Below are 22157 nucleotides of genomic sequence, written 5' to 3' on the forward strand. Positions count from 1 at the left end.
ACAAATGGAAGGATTCCCTTTGGCTGGTGAAATCTTCCAGATGCTACTGTTTCAGGATGACAGTGTGCCGAAGGATGTTTTATCTGAAGATGTTTAATACATAGTCCTTTAAATGTGATCATTTAATTTAGAAATGTGCTGAGCACATTCTCACCTCCTTATTTTGCCTATGTAATTGAGGAAGGGGGAAAAGGAATAATGTCAAAACTGTTCATGATCAGGGAAGGAACCTCTGACTGGCTTCCCCTTGGGGGGAAATTAAATATCTCCATATAAATGCAAATGATCTCCTAAGCTACCCAAGTGAAGTCCTATAACAGGAAATGGACAAGTTTTTTTTTTTTTTAATGACTTCTGAAGATGCTTAAACCTTTATTTCCAAAGGGGTTAGGACTTGGCAAGGGATAGTTGGCTGTTTACCAAGAATCTTCAAAGAGCAAAACTAGTCCCACTGGCTTTGAAATGGAGAAAGAAATCTTTTCCTACAAAAATCCTAGGGGTATGGGGGTTTAGAGAGGGACCCACAAAACTGGGAATTTTAAAAGGACATGTTAAGGAAGGGTGGGTGGAGAGAGAACGCTAGGCAGGGCACCTGTTCTGAAATCTAACCTTGCAGTATTCCCACCCACATAGAGTATTTTGGTCATAAAGAACAAAGCTAAATGTTTTATTAGCTCAAATGTGGATCAAGAAGCCATAGAATAAATGACAGATCATCCCCTGCTTCAGAAATCTGCAATTAACTGACCACTTAATGGGTCGATTTAATGGATTTTAGCACATCTAGAGAAACAAGGCACCCATTAACCCCCACGATAGCTACTTTCTCATTAAAAAAAAAAAAAAAAAGTTTTGTGCTATGAAAAGTTTCCAGCCTTTTCTGTTTTTCCTCATAGTCTTTTCTAATTTCCGCTGTTATAAATCAATTTAGATTTATTAGCTTTATACAAAAGAACTCCAGTAGGTTCTTAATAATAATTATCGTTATTACTGATTAAAGTTATATTATTCATGCCAGATGGAGCCCTTTTCCTGTCAGCCAGAATGAGTTTGCATTATGTAGTTATAATGTGTTTGTGATCTAAGTAAACAGATGGCAGAGAGTGACAGGAAATTATGCGCCGATGATGTCAGCAATAGCGCTTCACAGGCATAATTGCCTTAAATGAACTGTAATATAGCAAGGATCCGATGCTTTTACAAAGGTGGCTGGAATATAGTACGTATAATTACTATATAACCTAATCAGTAATACCATCCATATCCAGCTGGGTAGAAGGACATGGGAGGAGTTAGGTGAAAACTTACGTGTGTGTGGCTGCAAGGTGGGGGAGGGGGAGGGGTTGGGGAGAGTTTTGTCAGCATACTTTTAACAAATGAGCTTTAAACGTGGTACGTTCTAATAGACACGCACCAGTGAAAAATGAGGAAGCTGACCAAGCTGGTATGTCTTCCAAGTTGAGGATATAAATACTATAGGCTACATCCTGCCAGAAAAGAGATAGGCTAAAGAGATGCAGAATGTGACAGATTTTTGGACATAATCAAGAGGGATGTTTATTTTGCTTGACTATGCAGCTATGCACATTTGTTACTATGTATAATTGTTAAAGAGTGTATTATTTTTCCTGTGGGGAGGGGCCAGATGGGAAGGAGAAAAAAAAATACTTGGTAAGGAAAAAGTATAAAATTAAGATTAAAAAGACTAAAGTTCTTAAGTTAAAATCAGACCTAGACTGATATCTGTGTCATATCTGCCCTTTTCAAGAAATGTTTGTTACATGGCTATAGAGTTAATGTTACTGCAATTATCCAATCAGTGTCTTTTGTTTCAGAACTCACCGTGGAGAATGAAGTGGGATTTAATAGAAAGGGATACGTAGAAAAGCAGTAACAGATGCCCCACAGAGATGCTTTCACCTTACAAATAAGTAGAGGCTGCATGATAAAGTGGAATACACATACAAGTAGGCTCCTAGACACTGTAACTATTAGGAGCCTGAGATTCCAATCACAGTTTTGCCCCTAATTTACTACGGCTTTGGACAAATCACTGGAAGGGCTGATGGTACCAAAGACAGAACACTTGCTCTGGATTCAGAGTATCTGTATTTAAATCTCTCTTCTGAGGCTTACTACCTCTCTGAACTTGGGCAACTTACTTGAGATCTCTGGGTATCAGTTTCCTCATCTGTAAAGGAGTCTGTACTAGATGGCCTCTAAGGTCTCTTCCAAATCTCATTTTTTTTGGCTTATAAACTTCCGTGGGCCTCATTTCCTCATCTCTGGGATGAGGGTTTTTAAGGACTAAGGACAAGAGGGTCTCTAAGTCACATTCCACCTTTAGTAATCCATGATTCAGTATTCATCGCCCACATTATTATTACAGTGAGCCTGAAGAAATAGATTTATTGTTGTTCAATCACGTTAGACTCTTTGTGACCCTATTTGCAATTTTCTTGGCAAAGATACTGGAATGGTTTGCCATTCCCTTCTCCAGCTCATTTTGCAGATGAGAAAACTGAGGTAAACAGGTAAACAGCTGTGTGACTTGCCCCTTGTCACACAGCTAGCAAGTATCTTGAGTCCAGATTTTGAACTCAGGTCTTTGTGACTCCAGACCCAGCACTCTATCCACTGTGCCACCTTGCTGGGAAGAAATCACACAGCAAGCTTTAATGAAATTGTGTCCTCAGTCTTTTTTTTCTTAAATCCACTGGTTGAGTTCTGTAAATCTACCTTTGAGACAGCTGTCTATTTGCTTTAGGCAAATGCATTTGATAAAAAAAAAAAACTCATAAGGGGAAAGAGACAGTTGGGAGGGATAAAGGGCACATTTGTAAATGTGAAAGTTCCTGCATCAAATTTTGTAAGCTAAATTAGATTTTATAGGCCCTTGACTCTTAAAAAACATATGTGAGATTGTTTCACCACATAAAGCAGTATGAGAATTATGCTTAGAACATTTTCTTCTTAGAAGCATATTTATTAGAATATGTTCTTGCTCTCTATGTAGTTTTCAGTATAGTTATTTGAATATTAATTTCATCCTCTCTCACTGGGAATTAGGATTAGAGGTGGAACTCCCCAAAAGATCCATGGTAGATCTGTTTGACAAAGTGAAATCTTGTTTCATGTACTTCCTTCCTCTTCTCCCCCTAAAACACCTTGCGAGAAATTTCACAAATTCAATCTTTTTGTTGTTTTTAAATAAAATGATGGGAGGTTTTCAAATACCACGAGTTGGTGCTCCAGTACCATATATATTTGACATTCAGGCCTTCCTGTTTAAGTGGACTTTTTATGGGCAATGTTTCAACTGTAGTGCAGCATAAAGATTCTCATAAAGGGGTGAAAGTCGTTTCCCTTGAATGATCACTCCTGGTCAAGAATTGAAAGATTCTAATTTACATACTTTTCCCTTCTGTCCTGCAGGTGGGCGGTGCCACAAGTCTTGCACAGGCCGATGTTGGGGGCCCACAGAGCGCCACTGCCAGAGCTGTAAGTCATTGACAGTGAGAAATAGAAACAGGAGAATCAAAATGGTCATTTCTTCTTCTTTTTTTTTTATATCCTAGTTCTGTGACTAGGATATAAAGCATAGCATAGAGGTAAAAATGAGAAGGAAAACTTCTAGTTATGGCAGCATGGTACGCAAACGTGCAGAGATGAGAGGTTAGTTTATCTGAACTGTAAGAGTGTGAAAAAGAAGTAGGCTACATCATAAGCACGAGCAAGGAAATAAACCAAAGGTACAACATAGCACTCTGGAAGTTCAGAGGAGGGAAAGATAATGAAATTGGGGATTATTTGGTTCAGCTCTTATCAGGGTCGAGGAAATGACATTTTCCCAGAGGTGTTTCTTTTTGATACTGAAAATGAAGCAGGAAATATCTTGTGTCATTTGCTGGTAAAGAGTGGTGGCAAATGACAAATAGCACAGTCTTAGGGAGAACAAGGCCCTGGTAATGAATGTCTTGTTAGTGGCGAAGTGAAGCAAAGAGGGAAGATCTGAGTGAAAACATCTTGGCCTGAACCAAAATGGTTGGTAAACAAAAATCCAAGTATCACAAGGCTTTCACAACATTTATGAACCTGAGCTGAGATTTGCGGGAGACGGATATTTTAAAAAGGAAAGTGAAAGTGTTTTGTAGAATTAGTGGAACTTGAAATTGAAAGTGTGACCATTCTGACAATTTGCTAGGGATAATCGTCTGCAAACCTGCCAGACCTAGACTTGGCAATGAAAAGTCTTTGTGACTTAATTTGAACACTCGGTCTGCAAGCTGAGGTTAACCTTGATCTGGGGCTGCATAATTTAAATGTCTCAGATTTTTCTGTTTCCCTCCTGAAGTGCTTAATGATTTTAAGATTAGCAACTGCTCCCCCCAGGGCAATCCATCTTTTTAATTGTCATACTAAATTTGCAAATATTTGCAGCTTTACAAAGCAACTAGTGAAATACCATCCAAGACTAAGTGAAGTGTGATTAATGTAGGTGCTGCTTTTGTTGCTGGTGATGGGCCATTCAGTGACAAGAACATTTCGAACAATGTTGGTGGAGATTGCTTTAAATTGGATTTATTTCTAGTGCTATATGCTACAGATCACACTAAGTTATGGGTTTTATGTGAAGATTAGAGCAAATTGGACATCTGTGGAGACCAAAAACATGTAATGCATTTGTAGTTTTAGACCACACCTGAAAATCAGCATAGGAAAATGGTTTTACAAAGCTATTTAACATCCATTTCCTCAAATCCCATTTGACATTAGAGTGGTCATATACCTATATAAATCTCAATAGGGAATTTATTCCTTGCTCAGTTGCCAAGGGTTTACATCAGGCTTTTGATCAACACTGAGAGCCATGCTTCCTATGGACTTGTGATTCTAAAAGTATGGTATTTTTAAGGTGGGTAAAATCGTGGCACACCTTGTTACACAGAACAGCTTAAGTAAATTGATTCAGTGGATTAATATAGTCATGTCAGGAAGAAGAAAACTTATCAGCTGAACTGAAGTCTGAAGCCTTTACATGTTATTTGGTAGGCTTAGTTATTCCTTTAGCTTAAGAGTGACAACTCTCCATTGGCAAGAACTGAGTCCCAAGAGCTGAGCCCTTTGGGTACTGATATGAGGGTGGCTAAGCCTTAAGAAATCAATAATAATGATGAAAGGAACAAAGTTATCTCTGGACCAGCAAGATACATGAAGCCCCCTTATCTCATTTAAAATAGTTCCTGAATGCCCTTTTATCTTTAAGCACACTATCAGCATAGCTTTCTGAGGGCTCCTGTTGTCAGGCATGTTTGTTGTTTCATCTCACATATGCCTTTTGTACTCTTAGGAGCTGTGTCATGTTGGCTAAACGGGGCATTTGGAAGGAGTGAAAATGTATTACCTATCAGAGGAGTCGTTAGTAGTTCTTTAAAATTATCACCAATTTTGTGTCCAAAATCAAAACCTGACTCTGTCACCAACTAGCTTTGTAATCATAGTTATATGTTTTCCTGTCCCAACTCAAGTACTCCTCTATAAAAATCTCGCAGTGCTATATAAATGTGAGTGACTATTGTTATTAATATTAGGTAATGACTCTTTTTTTAGTTCAGCAGTGTATGTGGTTTATGGGCTACATATTCACAGATTTCCAAGCTCCCACTCTTGAAGTTGTTGTTCAGTTATGTTTAACCCTTTGTGATCCCCTTTTGGGCCAAAAACCTATCCACTGCATCACATAGCTGGCATAACTACTCTCAAAAATATCATTTAATTATATATTTCATTCTTACACACACACACACACATACACACACACACATGTTAGATTTTACTTCATTGGATCTGAAATCTTGACAATGTGAGTATTGTTTCTAATGGGCTAATCATAGCCCATCCATACCTTTTCACCTACAGATATTTTTACCAATGTCCTTTCATAATCCATAAAGAAAGAAGCCACCCAATGTACTGGAGCTCCTCCTTTGGTCATTTAGCAGTTCATGGACACTGGTATAAAGCTAGTGTTATCTATCTTTTCTTTTCTTGCTCATACTATATAGCCAACTCACATACTTTTCCAGTATCCTGGTTGATATCTTTTAATCAGTCAGTCATGAAACATGTGTTAAGCATTTACTATGTACCAGGCAGGGCAGCTAGGTGGCACAGTGAATTGAGCTCCTGCCCTGGAGTCAGGAGGACCTGAGCTCAAATCCAGCCTTAGACACTTACTAGTTGTGTGAGCCTGGGCAAGTCACTTAACCCTGTTTGCCTCAGTTCCTCATCTGTAAAATGAGCTGGAGGAAATAAATGGCAAACCACTCTAGTGTCTTTGTCAAGAAACCCCAAATGGGGTCAGAGAAAGTCAGATATGACTGTAACAACTCAATAACAACCACCACCACCATCACCACCCCTAATAACAACATGTGCCAGCCACTCTGCTAAGTTGCTTTTATCTCTTTTCTTAGGTGCAAATTTCAGTTGGTAATATGCTTCAGCCTATTTATATTCCAACAAGGTGCCTCACTTGTGAATGTTAGTCTCATATGAGATTTCCTTTTTTAGATATAAGATTTCTTCATAGGTATAACCATAGAGTTAATTTTATTGGATGATCTGATTATCGATATCACATTATGCAAAAAAGAGGGAGATAATATGCTCACCAAAGGGTGACCATTTCTAAAAAGCATATCCTGTTTGAAAGTGAGTTGGAAGCAAAACTAATTGCACATGGTAAAATCTTCCAGATCATTGTCCTGACAGATTATTTGGTACTGATTGTGTCACACCTCAGAATACAGCATTACCATAGTGGTATTCATGACCATTCAAAAGAGTTGGATCTAATCATCTCTAAAGGGAAAAAAAAGTGGAAAAGGAATGTTGTTCAATCATTTTCAGTCCTGCCCAACTCTTCATGACTGTCTTTGGGGTTTTCGTGGCAAGGATACTGGAATGCTTTGCCATTCCTTCTCCAGTTCATTTTACAGCTGAGAAAACTGAGGTGAACAAGGTTAAGTGACTTGTCCAGGGTGACACAGCCAGTAAGTATGTGAGGCCAGATTTCACTCCAGGAAGATGAGTTTTTCTGACTCCAGGCCTAGCAGTCTAAATACTGTGCTACCTAGCTGCCCTGGATAAGGAACATTTATTACCTAAATTCTGACATGTACCTATTCATGCAATTCATTAGTTCAGTCCATCAGTATGTATATCTTGGTGGGGGAAGAGAGCAGTATAGATTATGTCTGGGGAATTGTGAGGTGCTTTTAGCAAACCTGAATTTTCTTGCTGACATAAAAAGTCATCTTTTTAACAATAGTGTTCTCATAATGATGTTATAGGGCTGTGACTCATGAAATCATATAATCTGCAAAGAAATAAAAATGTGCATGACTCAAAAGATAATAGAATAATGTATGATGGGTGTAATTAGGCTGCGTAATATTGACATGACCAGATAATATAGATATAGATATAAAGTTATATGTAATTTAATATTTTAAAGTTTTTTTCTTTATTGTACATATGTATGTATGTATGTATGTATGTATGTATATTTCCCCAGTAAAAGGGGAGGGGAAGGCATATATCTATATATGTTTTTGTTCTTCAATCATTTCAGTCATGTCCAACTCTTTGTGATCCATTTGTGATTTTCTTGGGAAAAATACTAGAGTGGTTTGCCATTTCCTTCTCCAGCTCATTTTGCAGAGGCATACAGGTTAAAGTGACTTGCCCAGCTAATAAGCGTCTGAAGCCAGATTTGAACTCAGGAAGATGAGTTTTCCTGCATCCAAGCCCAGTACTCTAGCCATTGTGCCACCCTGCTGCCTATCTATCTATGCCTAAACATCCTTTTGTGAACAATAATTAAGGGGGGAATCTGCCTTTTAAATGAATGTAATTAACATATTCATAAAAAACTACTTTTTTGCCTGTTATTGTGTTTATCAATATCATTTGTTTTTACTTATTTGCCGAAGCCAAATTTCTTGTGCGATTTGTCTCCATTCAACACATGGTCTCATTGATTATACTATCCATACCCCATGTGGCATGTGTACCTTTTTCTATAAAGAAAACAGCCTAAGTCCTTGTTTTCCAATTGAAACTTGAACAATAATGATATTAGTGAATATAGAGAGGTAGATGTAAAAAAAGTTGGTTTTATCATCAATAAAAGACTTTTTGGCAATTTTTATACTGATCAAGTAAAATGAAATAATCTATACAAAAACTTTGGGGAAAATATTGTCTCTATACAAGCACTGAAAATTCTTATGGAAAAATTTCATCATATTTTGGCATTTTCCACAATAATTCATCATGTTTATTTAGCAAGAAAATTGTTTTCTGGAATTTTCATAAATTTTATCCTTTGGCTTGGTAAAACTAAAGCCCTCTTAGATTTTTTTGGGGGGCTTAATTTTGAAAACATTATTATTATTAATTTTTCTAACACTACTTAAAATGTGGGGCGTAGTGTTTTATCTAAAGTATTTTTGCAACTGCTTTTAAAGCAGGATTTTGAATTCAAAAGAAAAGTAAGATATTTTATTCAGAAGAATTATCAAACATTTGCATGAAATGCCGAAATTCTCATGAAGATCTGTAAAAGCTCCAATGCCAAGTTACAAAAAAAATAAACTATTTATGCAAGCCTATATTTGTACATGTATCATTTGTCTAAAGCATAATAGTATTTACAGTCTTTTTGCAACAAATGTTGTTTAAAAGAAGGTGCCGATGCAGTAAATATCCAATTAGAGCAGTGAAAAGCAAGTGAGAGCTAATGGGCAAGAGAGAAAGAGCTGACCCAGCAGCCAAGATCAATCAGGGTAACAGAGAGCCTTTGCGAAAAGCTAGCATCTTTAATTAACATCCTTGTATTTCACTAATAACTTTGCATGTTCATAAACCTTCCTTATTGATTTCAGTTATTTCCCATTTTTTTCCTTTGTGGATTTATAGTTTCTTGACATATTGTAAAATTAAAGGAAACATTACAATGCACTCATTAATTGAATGCTTTTCTGAAATGAAAATTAAGCATGAGTTTAAGAAACTCAGAAAAACAAAAACAAAAACTGACCTATTCTAAAGATTATAAAACTTTCCCAAGGTACTGGTAATTCTAATACAAATTAGCTATTGCATTCATTGTACTTTAATTACTACACGTTAATGATTGAAAAAGCCTAGATGATTTTGTTTCTTACTTATTGGAGAAATACTCATCGTTTGTGGAGTTCTTTGCTCTTCTCCCAGGAAATGTTATTCTTGTCCCACCAAGGAAAGAATTTCTACTTCTTCTGCAGCACATGTACACTACCTAATCCTGTTTTTTGGTACATGTCTGGACATGAGACAATTCAAGTCCATATGACAAAGTTTTATTGATCACCTATTTGTGATACATATCATCCTCCCCGGCATGTTCTTTTTTCTCAGAAATTTCGAAGAGTCCAGAGAAATAGAGAACACGTCAAAAGAAGTCAGTAATGTGCCAAAATGTGCCAAAGAGAGGGTAAGATTTGCAAATCAGCTTAAGGGAAACCATTGTAGATTGGAAGAATGTTAGAAGGTTTCATGGAAAAGATACAACATGATCTGTAGCCTCATAGGGATGTGTGAAATAGGGAGAACACTACAATTGGAGAAAGTAAGCTGTTGAGAGGACCATGGAAAATTCTAGTTATTTGGGAGTGTAATTTTTAGTTTGAAGTACATTTTCCTTTGTTTTCCCATATGATGGTGTTGGGTTACAATGGATCATTCATTCTCTATTCCAGAAGGAGAATTGATTATAAATAGAATGACTTTTTTAACTATGTACCTGTAAATATCTGGGTCATCTACTCCGTAGTTGACTCTGTGAGATTTCTCAAAAGGTTAGATATTTGGAGCAATGATTTCATTATTATTGAGAGTCCCCAGATGAGGAAACTCCACGTACCAATGCAAGTTTGTACTTTCCTGAACACTGAGATTAAATAACTTGCTAATAGGGATGGGTCTGATGCCAGCATCCTATTAATTTAGGTTTACTTAGCCCTAACATAGCAAGGACACACAACAAAGATACATGGTATTTAACCTCAGTGGACCTCTCACCTTTTCTCCATATAGAAATGAATCTGGTCAGTAGGGGAGAGTGTAGTGACTTGTATCATCTGCACACACCCACTGAATTTGGAAGAACTCAGTTCCAATGGGGTGAAATCTTCCATGCCTTAGAACAGGACTGCTCAACCTTAGGTTATCTTAGGGCTGCATTAAAATAAAATAATTATTTGAAGGCCCCACCCAGAATAAAAAATACAGTACACTAATAGTAAGTGGGGGAACACACATCATCAATACAACAGGCAAAGGCGCAAAGCACAAAAGCGAACACAAAACAACAAAGCGACAACACAACTTTATGAAGGTAGGTACATACTGACTAGTCTACATCATACAGATGAAAACATCCCACAGATCGACTGAAAATTCCATGCGATATGTTCCATCCATAATACTGCTTAAAAACACCAAAGAAAATTAACATCAACGTGATTATTTATTAGTGATGGAATTTAAAAATCTAATATGCATTTCATGCAAATTATTATTTTATTTTTTCGCTGGCAAAAATTAAAACACACAGACAGTCCTCATAAAATCACGTTGTGGCCACATGCGGCCCTCAGGGCATATTTTGAACAGCCTTGCCTTAGAAAATTCAGGAAGTTATCTTAATGCCACTGAAAGCTACCAGGAAGCAAAGGAGGCACAGCTTGAGCCTTGCTCCAACCCCGGGCCAAGCAAGTCCTGGCTTTTGTAGCCTTTTAGGGACTACCCCATTTTGCAGGAAGAGGCTATGACTAGGGGGTAGATAGTGGTCCTTTCACACTTGCCCCAGGTTAAACAGTGTGTATCAGAGGTTGTACTTAAACCCGGGGCTTCTGGGCTCCACAGCCATCTTTATACAGTATGCCACAACACGTCCTGTGTTCACTATAAAAATGTGTAAATGTATAAAATGTATAATACATGAAAATGTATAAACCACTAAGATGTGTAGTGACCTATAGATTAGCCACCCAGTAAGTAACCGCTATTCCTGTGAACTTCTGTGTAATATTATCCATTTAGCTTCTGAATCTATTATTAAATCTTTTGTTTATATAACTCTGTTGTTGAGACAGTCACTATCTGTGTTGATTTGAAAAAGGAACTGAAAGTGAAGGTTTAAAATTGTCTTAAAAAAAATAACAGGGGCCACACTCCAGGGCTCCCAGGATGCCTACTGGAGGAGGCCAGAGAGGGCAGCACCCAGGGCTGTGGGACGCTTGTCTGAGCTAGGCAGGGCTAGGCCCCATACTCTAGTGCTGTGGCTGCCTCAGGCTGCTACAATGTTATCATTCTCAAACTTCTCCAGAGGCTGGAAGGCGGCACTGTCAGCCCTAAGAATGCTGGCAGTAGGAGCTGCAGGGCTGGCTGTGGACCTGTATGCTATTCTAGGTGCCAGTGGCCTCAAGCTGCACCCACCAAGCTACCCCTGGTCTCACCAAGGTTTCCTCTCCTCCTTGGAACATGGCGGCATTTGCCGGGGCTTCCTGGTATATAAGCAGGTGCACTCTTCTTCCCACAGAATGGACTGATTGGTTTATCGCTATTTGGTGGGTGTGTGCTACACTGAATCAGAAGCCAAAACCTTGGCAGAGGAAGTAGAGGTTCAGGATGGCCCTAATGAAGATGGAGAGATGTTCATGAGACCAGGGAAGCTTTCGGACTATTTGCCAATCCTTACCCTAACCCCAAGAATGTTTGGGCTGCTAACAATGGGGCACTACCCCACAACCCCGGGATTAGGTCTTTTCACTACTCACGGGGTAATGTGACCCACCTGCTCTAGTATCCCTTCAAGAGGCCCTTTACTTCAACGTCTACTTCCCCAGCCTATCTACAATGAGATCTTTGAGTATGATGATGCCACTATGTCGCAGGGAACAAAAGATGCGTGTACCTTCCTGTGTTGGGTATCTGGACCAGAGCATGATGATCACAAACTCATGGGGCTCGAGATGGCTCTAATGTTGCTTTGCTGTTCCCCCTCACCTATGCCATAAAAAGGCACAAATGGTCAGTGCAGAAGAGTTGGAAGCTGGCCTACTGGCCCCCTAAGTGATTGCACCTTTATGTGGACATTTTCCTCCACTATCGGGTCTGATTCACTTCAGCCCAACCTGGCACATCTCATCCATCAAGCATGGTCAGTCTGGCCATCAGATCCAGCCCAGTTGGACCACTCCTCCCGGATGGGCAAGGGTGGAGGTAGGGCAGAAGAACTGGCTTTGCCCCACCAGCACTGTCAGTCCCCTCCTCCCTCCACCAGAAATAAATTGTTTCTCAAATAAAAAACTAACAACAGCAATAACATTTACCTGTCCTTTAGACGTGAAATCAAATTTAAAGAGGACTTTTTGAGGCTTTTGTTTGTGCTTGACTGGGGCTTTGTTGCTGCATAATGGAAATCAGTGGAGAGAGGAATTGAGGTGGATTGGTAAGAAGCAGCCAGGGAAACTGGGTAACCTTTCTACTTAGCTTCTCCAGCATCAGAAAAATAGGTCTTTATAATTTTGAAATTAATTCTCTGAGCACCATACACCCTAATATTCAAATGCCAGAAGTGAATATAAATAAAATGATCCAGGGATTTTGGAATTTCTGAACTCTTGCATATGCAGCTTCATGGAGATGAAAGACATGCCATTTGTACAGAGGAGAGCACGGCTGTATTACTTATCACCACTTCTGATAGTAGACGTGGGAGCGAGGGTGAGTAGAAGAGAAAAGCGTTTATTCAGGAAAAGCAAAGAGGAGTGCTTTCTTTCCTGACTCAAAACTACAAAAGGTTGACAGAGAAGTTTCTTATACTCCTTGTTTTAAATTTAATACTTCCCTCTGATTGAATCGCAAATGATATGATCACTTTTTGATTCAGTTTTAGTGTGTGTGTGTGTGTGTGTGTGTGTGTGTGTGTGTGTGTTTATCTGTCTTTCAACAGATCACTGGAGATGGGGTTGGGGGAAAGTAGGAAGAGAAAAAGGGGAATGACATTGCCAAGGTAGCATAATTCAATTATATCTTTCTACTCTATTGCTAATGAAAATCTTTGCCTACTTGGAGTCGTGTTCTCTCTAGTGTGGTTTACACATTGCCAATAGTGTTCTGAGACTTATCAGTCCATAGTTCTGTTCAGTCTGTCAAACAGTCCATAGTCTCTCCCTTGGGGTTGTATGCATGAACAGTTATTGGAATATGGCAATTTATTGAACACCTTAAGAACTTTGGAGATGCTTGTAGCCAATTAATTAGAATTTCCCTGGTGGCCTGAAGTCTAGTTTAAAATCAGCTCTGAGGTTCCTCATTGAGTGGCTTTGTAAAATTGATTGAATGAGGTTTCATAATTGTACAAAGCAGCAGGTGATAAGGAACAGGTCAAACAAGATACATTCAAGTCTGACATAACTCACAATATCATTATGGCCTAGCCTTGGGATCTTGGTGAACTCAGTGAATTTATCTGGGGCAAAGGATGAATGCTAATTAGTCATTACCAAAATCATGGGCCTAATGAAGTTATCAGACATTATGTTTTGATGTTATTGTATGAATTATGTGTAGAGGACCAGTAGTCATTTACTTTATTTATCCTATGTCTGACACATACATCTAAAATAAGACTTTCACTACTGAACTAAGGCATTATGCTGTTACTAAACCTGGGAGTAAATGGTGGGTAGTCCTACTTGACCTAAACTTTGGCAAATATTGTGGCATCGTTGGAAGGTAGTATTATACGTAGTAACTAGTAGGTTTTTTCACATTTTTTTAGTGGACATGGTGATGGTACGCAATTGAAATCTTCTGGTATTGGTACCACTATATGGTTTGTGAGGGAAACCAGCTAATATGTCAGGTTCAAAGAAAACTTGCCATTCCTATATGAAGAACTACTCATTATCAGAATATCACCAAATTCATTCCAATCTGATCCAATTTAATCTAATCAGCATTAAGTGCTTACCGTGTGCAAATTACTGTACTAGGTATGGGCAATACGAAGACAAAAAGAAAAACAGTTCCTGTCATCATGGAGCTTCCTTTCTTAAATCATTATTTATTTATTTAATATTTTTAGTTTTCAGCATTAATTTTCACAAGAGTTGAATTGCAAATTTTCTCCCCATTTATACCCTCCCCCCCACTCCAAGATGGCATATATTCTAACTGCCCTGTTCCCTAGTCAACCCTCCCTTCTGTCACCCCACTTTCCTTTTCTCCTTTTCCCTTACTTTCTTGTAGGGCAAGATAGATTTTTATGCCCCATTGCCTGTATATCTTATTTCCTAGTTGCATGCAAAAACTTTTTTTGAACATCTGCATTTAAAACTTTGAGTTCCAAATTCTCTCCCCTCTTTCCTCCCCACCCACCCTCCCTAAGAAGGCAAGCAATTCAACATAGGCCAGATATGTATCATTATGAAAAACCCTTCCAAAATACTCATGTTCTGACAGACTAACTATATTTTGCTCCTTCCTATCCTATCCCCCTTTCTCCAATTTTCTCCCTTGACCCTGTCCCTTTTCAAAAGTATTTGCTTTTGATTACCTCCTCCCCCTATCTGCCCTCCCTTCTATAGTCCCCCCTTTTTTATCTCTTTCCTCGTTAACCAACTGAGTGTGTATGTTATTCCCTCCTCAGGTCAAATCCGATGAGACCAAGTTTCACTCATTCCCCCTCACCTGTCCCCTCTTCCGTCCCAACAGAACTGCTTTTTCTTGCCACTTTTATGAGAGATAATTTACTCTGTTCTACCTCTTCCTTTCTCCCTCTTTCGATATATTCCTCTCTCATCCCTTAATTTGGTTTATGTTTTTTAGATATCATCCCTTCACATTCAACTCACCCCGCGCCCTCCATCTACATATGTATATATATATATATATATATATATATATATATATATACACATATATATATATATATATACATATATATATATATATAATATATATTCCCTTCAGCTACCCTAATACTTAGATCTCATGAATTATGCACATCATCTTCCCATGTAGGAATGTAAACAAAACAGTTCAACTTTAGTAAGTCCCTTATGATTTCTCTTTCTTCTTTACCTTTTCATGCTTCTCTTGATTTTTGTGTTTGAAAGTCAAATTTTCTATTCAGCTCTGGTCTTTTCACTGAGAAGGTTTGAAAGTTCTCTATTTTATTGAAAATCCATATTTTGCCTTGGAGCATGATACTCAGTTTTGCTGGGTAGGTGATTCTTGGTTTTAATCTTAGCTCCATTGACCTCCGGAATATCATATTCCAAGCCCTTCAATCCCTTAATGTAGAAGCTACTAGATCTTGCATCATTTTGATTGTGTTTCCACAATACTCAAATTGTTTCTTTCTGCTGCTTGCAGTATTTTCTCCTTGATCTGGGAGCTCTGGAATTTGGCGATAATATTCCTAGGAGTTTTCTTTTTGGGATCTTTTTCAGGAGGCGATCGGTGGATTCTTTCAATTTCTATTTTGCCCTGTGGCTCTAGAACATCAGGGCAGTTCTCCTTGATAATTTCTTGAAAGATGATATCTAGGCTCTTTTTTTTGATCATGGCTTCTAGGTAGTCCAATAATTTTTAAATTATCTCTCCTGGATCTATTTTCCAGGTCAGTGTTTTTTCCATTTTTTCATTCCTTTGGTTCTGTATTATAATATCTTGATTTCTCATAAAGTCACTAGCTTCCATTTTCTCCAATCTAATTTTTAAGGTAGTATTTTCTTCAGTGGTCTTTTGGACCTCCTTTTCCATTTGGCTAATTCTGCCTTTCAAGGCATTCTTCTCCTCATTGGCTTTTTGGAGCTCTTTTGCCATTTGAGTTAGTCTATTTTTTTTTTTTTTGTTTTTGGCAGGGCAATTTGGGTTAAGTGACTTACCCAAGGTCACACAGCTAATACATGTGGCAAGTGCCTGAGGCCGGATTTGAACTCAGGTCCTCCTGACTCCAGGGCCAGTGCTCTACTCACTGCACCCTCTATCTTCCCCAAGTTAGTCTATTTTTTAAGATGTGGTTTTCTTCAATATTTTTTTCAGTATTTTTTTGGGTCTCCTTTAGCAAGTCATTGACTTGTTTTTCATGGTTTTCTCATATCCTTCTCATTTCTCTTCCCAATTTTTCCTCTACTTCTCTAACTTGCTTTTCCAAATCCTTTTTGAGCTCTTCCATGGCCTGAGACCAGTTCATGTTTTTCTTGGAGGCTTTTGATGTAGGCTCTTTGACTTTGTTGACTTCTTCTGGCTGTATGTTTTTGTCTTCTTTGTCACCAAAGAAACATCCCAAAGTCTGAGTCTGAATCTGAGTCCATTTTTTGCTGCCTGGCCACGTTCCCAGCCAACTACTTGACCCTTGAGTTTTTAGATGGGGTATGACTGCTTGTAGAGTAGAGAGTACTTTGTCCCAAGCTTGAGGGGATATGCTGTTGTTTTCAGAGCTATTTCTACACAGCAAGCTCTGCCACACCAGTGTTCCTCCTCCCCCAAGATCACTAGCCCAGACTACGACTCAGATCTTAACAGGCTCTGCACTCCTGCTTTGATCTGCCACTTAATTCCTCCCACCAGGTGGGCCTGGGGCCTGAAGCAACTGCAGCTGTAGTTCTGTAGCTTCACCACCTCCTCTGCCCCCGGGGTGGTGGCCAAAATGCAAACTCCTTTCATTCTTGTGTCCCTGCAGTTTTTCCCACTAACCTTCTCTGTTATCTTTGGCCTTTGTGGGTTGAGAAGCCTGGTAAATGCCACAGCTCACTGATTCAAGGTGCTAGGGCCTGTTCAACCCAGCTCCTGGTCTAGTTGGTCCTGCTGCAACCCACGCTAGGTTCTGCTCTTCTCCATTCCCAACTCCAGGTGATAGACCATTCCCTGTGACCATCTGGGCTTTCCTGGGCTGGAGCCCTGCTTCCCTTTGTTATTCCGTGGGTTCTGCAGCTCTAGAATTTGTTCAGAGACATTTTTATAGGTTTTTGGAGGGAACTGGCGGGGGGTGCTCATGCAAGTCCCTGCTTTCCAGCTGCCATCTTGGCTCCGCCCCCGTGTCATGGAGCTTCCTTTCTATTGTGTGTGTGGGTAAAGGAGGGGTAAACACATAAACAGGTAAATATTTACTTGAAAATTTGAGAAGAAGAGCATTACCAAGCAGAGGAATCAGAAAGTGCTTCTACTGAGAAATGTGATGCATAAACCTTGAAGGAACCTTGATATACTAACAGATAAAATGAGGTTGATATTCAGTTTAGGCATAAGAGGCAACCTATGAAAAAGACAAAAAAACCTGGAGATAAAATGCTGAGTTTGAGGAAGATTGAATAAGAGAATATCAGAAGATTTTTGTATTCTTCATGACTTCTTCAAGAGTTACCATACACTTCATGATTTTACATTTTAGGAGGCATCATATAATAACTAGACCTTTATTGGTATTGGTGAGAAGAAGGCGTAGGCATCATTTCTTAGCTATGACCACCATATTTCCAGAATTCTAAAGGAAATTTGTGAGGTAATGCTATATACAGTAAGGACCTTGTTGCTCATTACTTTATTGTTTCATCTCTAATTCCCCATCTCTAATGCCCCCCCCAAAAAAGCAAACTGAGGTCATTACTTCCCCACTGAGGAAGTACTGGTACCTCTTACCCTGTAGCCACATAGAGGGTGGCTATACTAGGGGCCGAAAATAAACAGTTCTCCTCCATTTCCCCTGTTTTCACAGGGTTCAGCAGGAGTTTGTCATACCATGCTTTATTGTTCAACAAGACCCTCAGGTTGAAAATGAAAATTATTATGTTCATTTTTCATTGCTGCTATGGAGTCCCGTTGTTTTCTTTGGAAATGGGTAGAAATCTTTGGTTTTGGTAGTCATACTTCTCTTCACTTTGGCATCCCAAAGTGTTCTACAAGTCATAACATGCTTTTATTAATTGCATGTTTAGTGTTTTACTCAGTGTAAGGGCAAGGAAAGTGGGACTTTTTACTGTTTTTTTTTTCTTTTGGAGTGCTTCTCAGTACTAAAGCAATCAAGTGCCTTTGGTTGAGTCTTCCCTTTGTTTGTAGGAAGGCCCACACCCTTTTGCTAATTAGGTGAGGAGAGAAGTGAAGCCCTGGAGAGGTGCGAAGCCCTAAGGCCCTGAAAAGGGTATATATGCCCACTGGATAGCCATTGAACTCAGAATTGAGAATTGAGAACCCAGAACTCTCAGAACTTCAGGAGGCAAGATTTTGCTTGGGGATCACTCACTGAAAGAGTGATAGTATGAAGACTCTGGGTAGCTGTTAATGAGCCCCTTGGCTTTGAAAACCCAGATGTTGGTGCTTCTCTCTCTGGTAACTATGTATGTATAGCTTTGTTCAGACATCTAGAAGCCTGTCTGCTCATTTGCTCTGTTTATGTAATTTCTGCTTGTAATTTCTGTTTGTGTTTTCTCTGGAGTTCACTTCCCTGAACTAAGTCAGTGATATGTGCATGTTTGATTGAAGTGAGAATATAAACACCTTAAAGTTGCTTTCCTTGGAAAAACAGATCAAAGAACCTGTGCTAGCAGCCCTCCTGTGTGCTGCTGTTTTTGGTCTTACACAGCCACGGTAGCAACAAGTATCATTGTTACAATCAGTTTACTAAAAGTGGGTCCTAGCCAATGACATAATTTTTTTTTTATTGTGACCTTAATATTGATAAATAAATTATGGATTCTAGAGCTGGAAGGGCCTTATAGAAACCATCTAGTCTAGGTCCTTTATCTTTAAGTGAGTAAATAACTAAACTATCTAGATTATATAGTTATTTTTTTCTAAAAATACAGAGAGATTTCCAGAATCTTGCTTGGTAATCCACCCCAGCATTTTATCTCTATAATATCCAGTTTCTTTTATACCACCAAAATTACCTAAAGACAGCTAGAGAACATGTTGAGTAGAGTCCTGTGCCTTGAATCAGGATGACCTGAGTTCAAATCCAGCCTGAGATACTTGTTAGCTTTGTCACCTTCACTAAGTCATTTAATCTCTGGCTCAGTTTCCTCAGCACTAAAATGGATGTAATAATAGCACCTACTTTCCAGGATTATTGTGAGAACCAAATGAGATATTTGTAAAATGTTTTGTATATTGTCCAGCATATAGTAAGTGTTTAATAAATGCTTGGTGTGTTCCTTAATATAAATCCAAAGTCAGATGGCATGATAGAATAAAAATAACATTGGAATTAGTCAGAAAAATCTTGATTTGAATCTCTTACCTTTCATGATTTTGCCTTATGTTACTCTTGGCAAGTCAAATAACTTCTCTAAATTTCAGTTTCCACATTACTATTTTAAATTTTAAAAGGCATCATGGCATAGTGGATAGTCTTGTGGTCAGGAAGAGCTGAATTCAAGTCCTGTCTCTGACATAAACTTACTGTGTGACTCTGGGCTAGTCACTTAAACGCTCAGTGTTCTAAGCCTGTTAAGACATGATATCTACTAAATCATACATAAGGATCCCTCATAGGGTTGCATTTTGACTTAGAAACAAACACAATAACATTGTCTATGTTATACTATGTTTTTATTTATTTTATTAATTATTTCCCAATTTGAGATTTAGGGAGGGGCCAATGAAGTTGGTGGGCAACATGTTTGACAACTCAAATCTAGGCAACTTTTTTTCTGGTTATAAGTTAGAGAGAAGGTGCTGACTTGGATTGGTAGAGGCAAATTTCTAACCTGGGAGTTCCATATTTCAGTGAAATTGTAGGTTCAATTTCTATCCTAGGCACTAGGCAAATAATACTTGTAGTCCATGCCTCACAGAGTCATTGCAAAGCCTAGATGAAAAAAATGAAAAGCACTTTGTAAATCTTTGGGTGCTATCAAATATGAACTATCAGGAGAGTAGTCCTATCTAGTTGGTCCCTCTATTAAAGAGGCAACCCGATGTAATATGGGAAACAGTATAATGCTAAGTCAGGGCTAGAATTTGAATAGGACCACCCCCTAAAATCTCAGAGATATGCGAGTGGCTCTAGGAAGGAAGATGATATATTACAGTTGCATGCTTTTTTGTCAGAAATGCAATAATATGAAGAATAGAGATGTGTTACTGGCTGTCAGATAAAGAATGCTTGTCATTAAATACTAAATAACATGAAATCCAATGTGATAGAAAACATAAACTATGGAGGTGTCATGATATAGTGGAAAGGACCTTGAGCCAGGAGATTCTGGCTCTAGTCCTGACTCTTCTGCTAGCTGGCTGTTTGACCTTGGATACTCACTCATTTCCTGTTTCTGTAAAATGAGCGGTTTGGACTAAGTGACCTTGAAGTTGTTCTCCAACTTTGCAACATTTGATTGTATGAATCCAGTAGTGTTGAGGCAGAGTAAGTAAGATGAGGCTAATAGTGAGATTTCTAGGAGACCTAAGTCATGCTTTTTCCAAGTAAAGCCTCGTCTCCTGTCAGACTATAGCAACAATCTGGCTAGCAGCTACTGTGGCTGTGTAAGACAAATAACACCAGCATACAGAAGGGCTGCTAACACGGGTTCTTTGATCTTCTTTTCTAAGGAAAGCAACTTTAAGGTGTTAACAATCTTAGTTTGATCAAACATACATATATCATTCACTTAGTTCAGGGGGAAAAGATCAGCCCCCTGAACTTCAAGGCAAATACAAACAGAAATTACAAACATCAACAGACAGACCTTGTCTGATTCAAGTCATAATTCATAGTTACCAGAGAACCACCAATATCTGTCTGTCTGGGTTACAAAGCCAGGGGTGGGGCAGTTCAATGGCTTGCCCAGAGTCTCCTCACCCTTCAGTGAGTGTACTCCCAAAAATCAAATACCAACCCCGGATCTTATATACCTGTCTCAAGGCCCTGGGTCACTTGAGGCTCACCATTTAGAATGTAAGAAATCAGTGTGGGAAAGCTCCAAACACCAGCACCACATCATATACAATTCAATGATTCTTGATTGCCTCAGTGCTGAGAAATACTTCAAAACAAAGACAGCAAAAGGTTTCCCACCCATTCAGAGGAGAGACTTGATAGTCTTAGCATCCCAAAAGGGAAGAACAGGGAAAAGTCTGATTGCTGTAACACAGACTTGTTCCAGTGTATGGTAAGTTCCCAGTCCTGGAAAAGGACAATTGATGCAGGCTCCTTCCAGAATCTTTTGAGACTAGATCTTTTGGAACCTCAGTTGGACCAGCACCCAGTGTATCCTTCCTAGGGAAGCAAGTTATATCTTGTGAAAGGATACAGGCCTTTCTTTTGGCTCTTTTCTCCCCAGTACACCACTTAGTTGCCCTAAAAAAGACTGAAGCAGATCAATCTTCAGAGCAAGTTTGCTTTAAGTCTTCAAGCCTTTCTTTCTAATAAAGCATAGGATTATTTAAATAGTAACTGTTTCTCTTTTGGCCAGCAACCATGAGGGTCTTTCCCTCATAGATTGATTTTTTTTTTTTATTAAAGGGGACATCTCTTGACTTACTTCCAAACGTGGCCTATTCACTGACTGGGAATTACCTCACTCAAAGTGAGAATCTGAAAAGACCTTAGCCTAAGAGGCTCAGGGTCTCCGATAGCATCCTGGTCCATCTCCAGTCATCTTCATGAGTATCTGGCCATGGGGATCCAGATGGCTCTGGAGGAGAGAGTAAGGCTGGTGACCTTACACAGATCTCCCTCACTCAAATAAAAGTCAACTGCAAGTCACGTCATCATTTTCCCGATGTCATGGTCCTCTTTGTGAAAGAAGGACAAATACAACAACGACAGGATTATGTCAAGGCAGAGAGCAAGAAAGGACATGGGAAAGATTGGAGTCCTTCCTGTTTACCATACCAAAGGAAAGTATTCACTTCTATTGAGGTCCTAGTGCCTCAGTGTCACAGAGGTTGTCTTGTCATAGAGGTGAGTTTGTACTTACCCTACTACTAAGTTGAACAAACCCAGAAAAGGACTGTGTGGGGTGAGATCACCCACCAGCAATTATTTAAAAGAATCAGAGCTCTCAAGAAACAGAAAACTTCTTTATTATGATCTC

At 38.9% G+C, this 22157-nt stretch overlaps 1 protein-coding gene and 1 pseudogene across 1 annotated transcript in view; both read left to right on the plus strand.

Moving 5' to 3' along the window:
- Window positions 1-22157, plus strand: part of LOC118847131 (receptor tyrosine-protein kinase erbB-4) — a 275926-nt gene that overhangs the window by 41189 nt on the left and 212580 nt on the right. The window contains exon 3 of the mRNA XM_036755723.1: window positions 3436-3501. Within this exon, the coding sequence (XP_036611618.1) occupies window positions 3436-3501 (66 nt within the window). The remainder of the gene's footprint in view (window positions 1-3435; window positions 3502-22157) is intronic.
- LOC118845966 lies at window positions 3648-12187 on the plus strand (annotated as a pseudogene).

This window comes from Trichosurus vulpecula, chromosome 4, assembly GCF_011100635.1.
Source record: "Trichosurus vulpecula isolate mTriVul1 chromosome 4, mTriVul1.pri, whole genome shotgun sequence".
NCBI classification, from domain to species: domain Eukaryota; kingdom Metazoa; phylum Chordata; class Mammalia; order Diprotodontia; family Phalangeridae; genus Trichosurus; species Trichosurus vulpecula.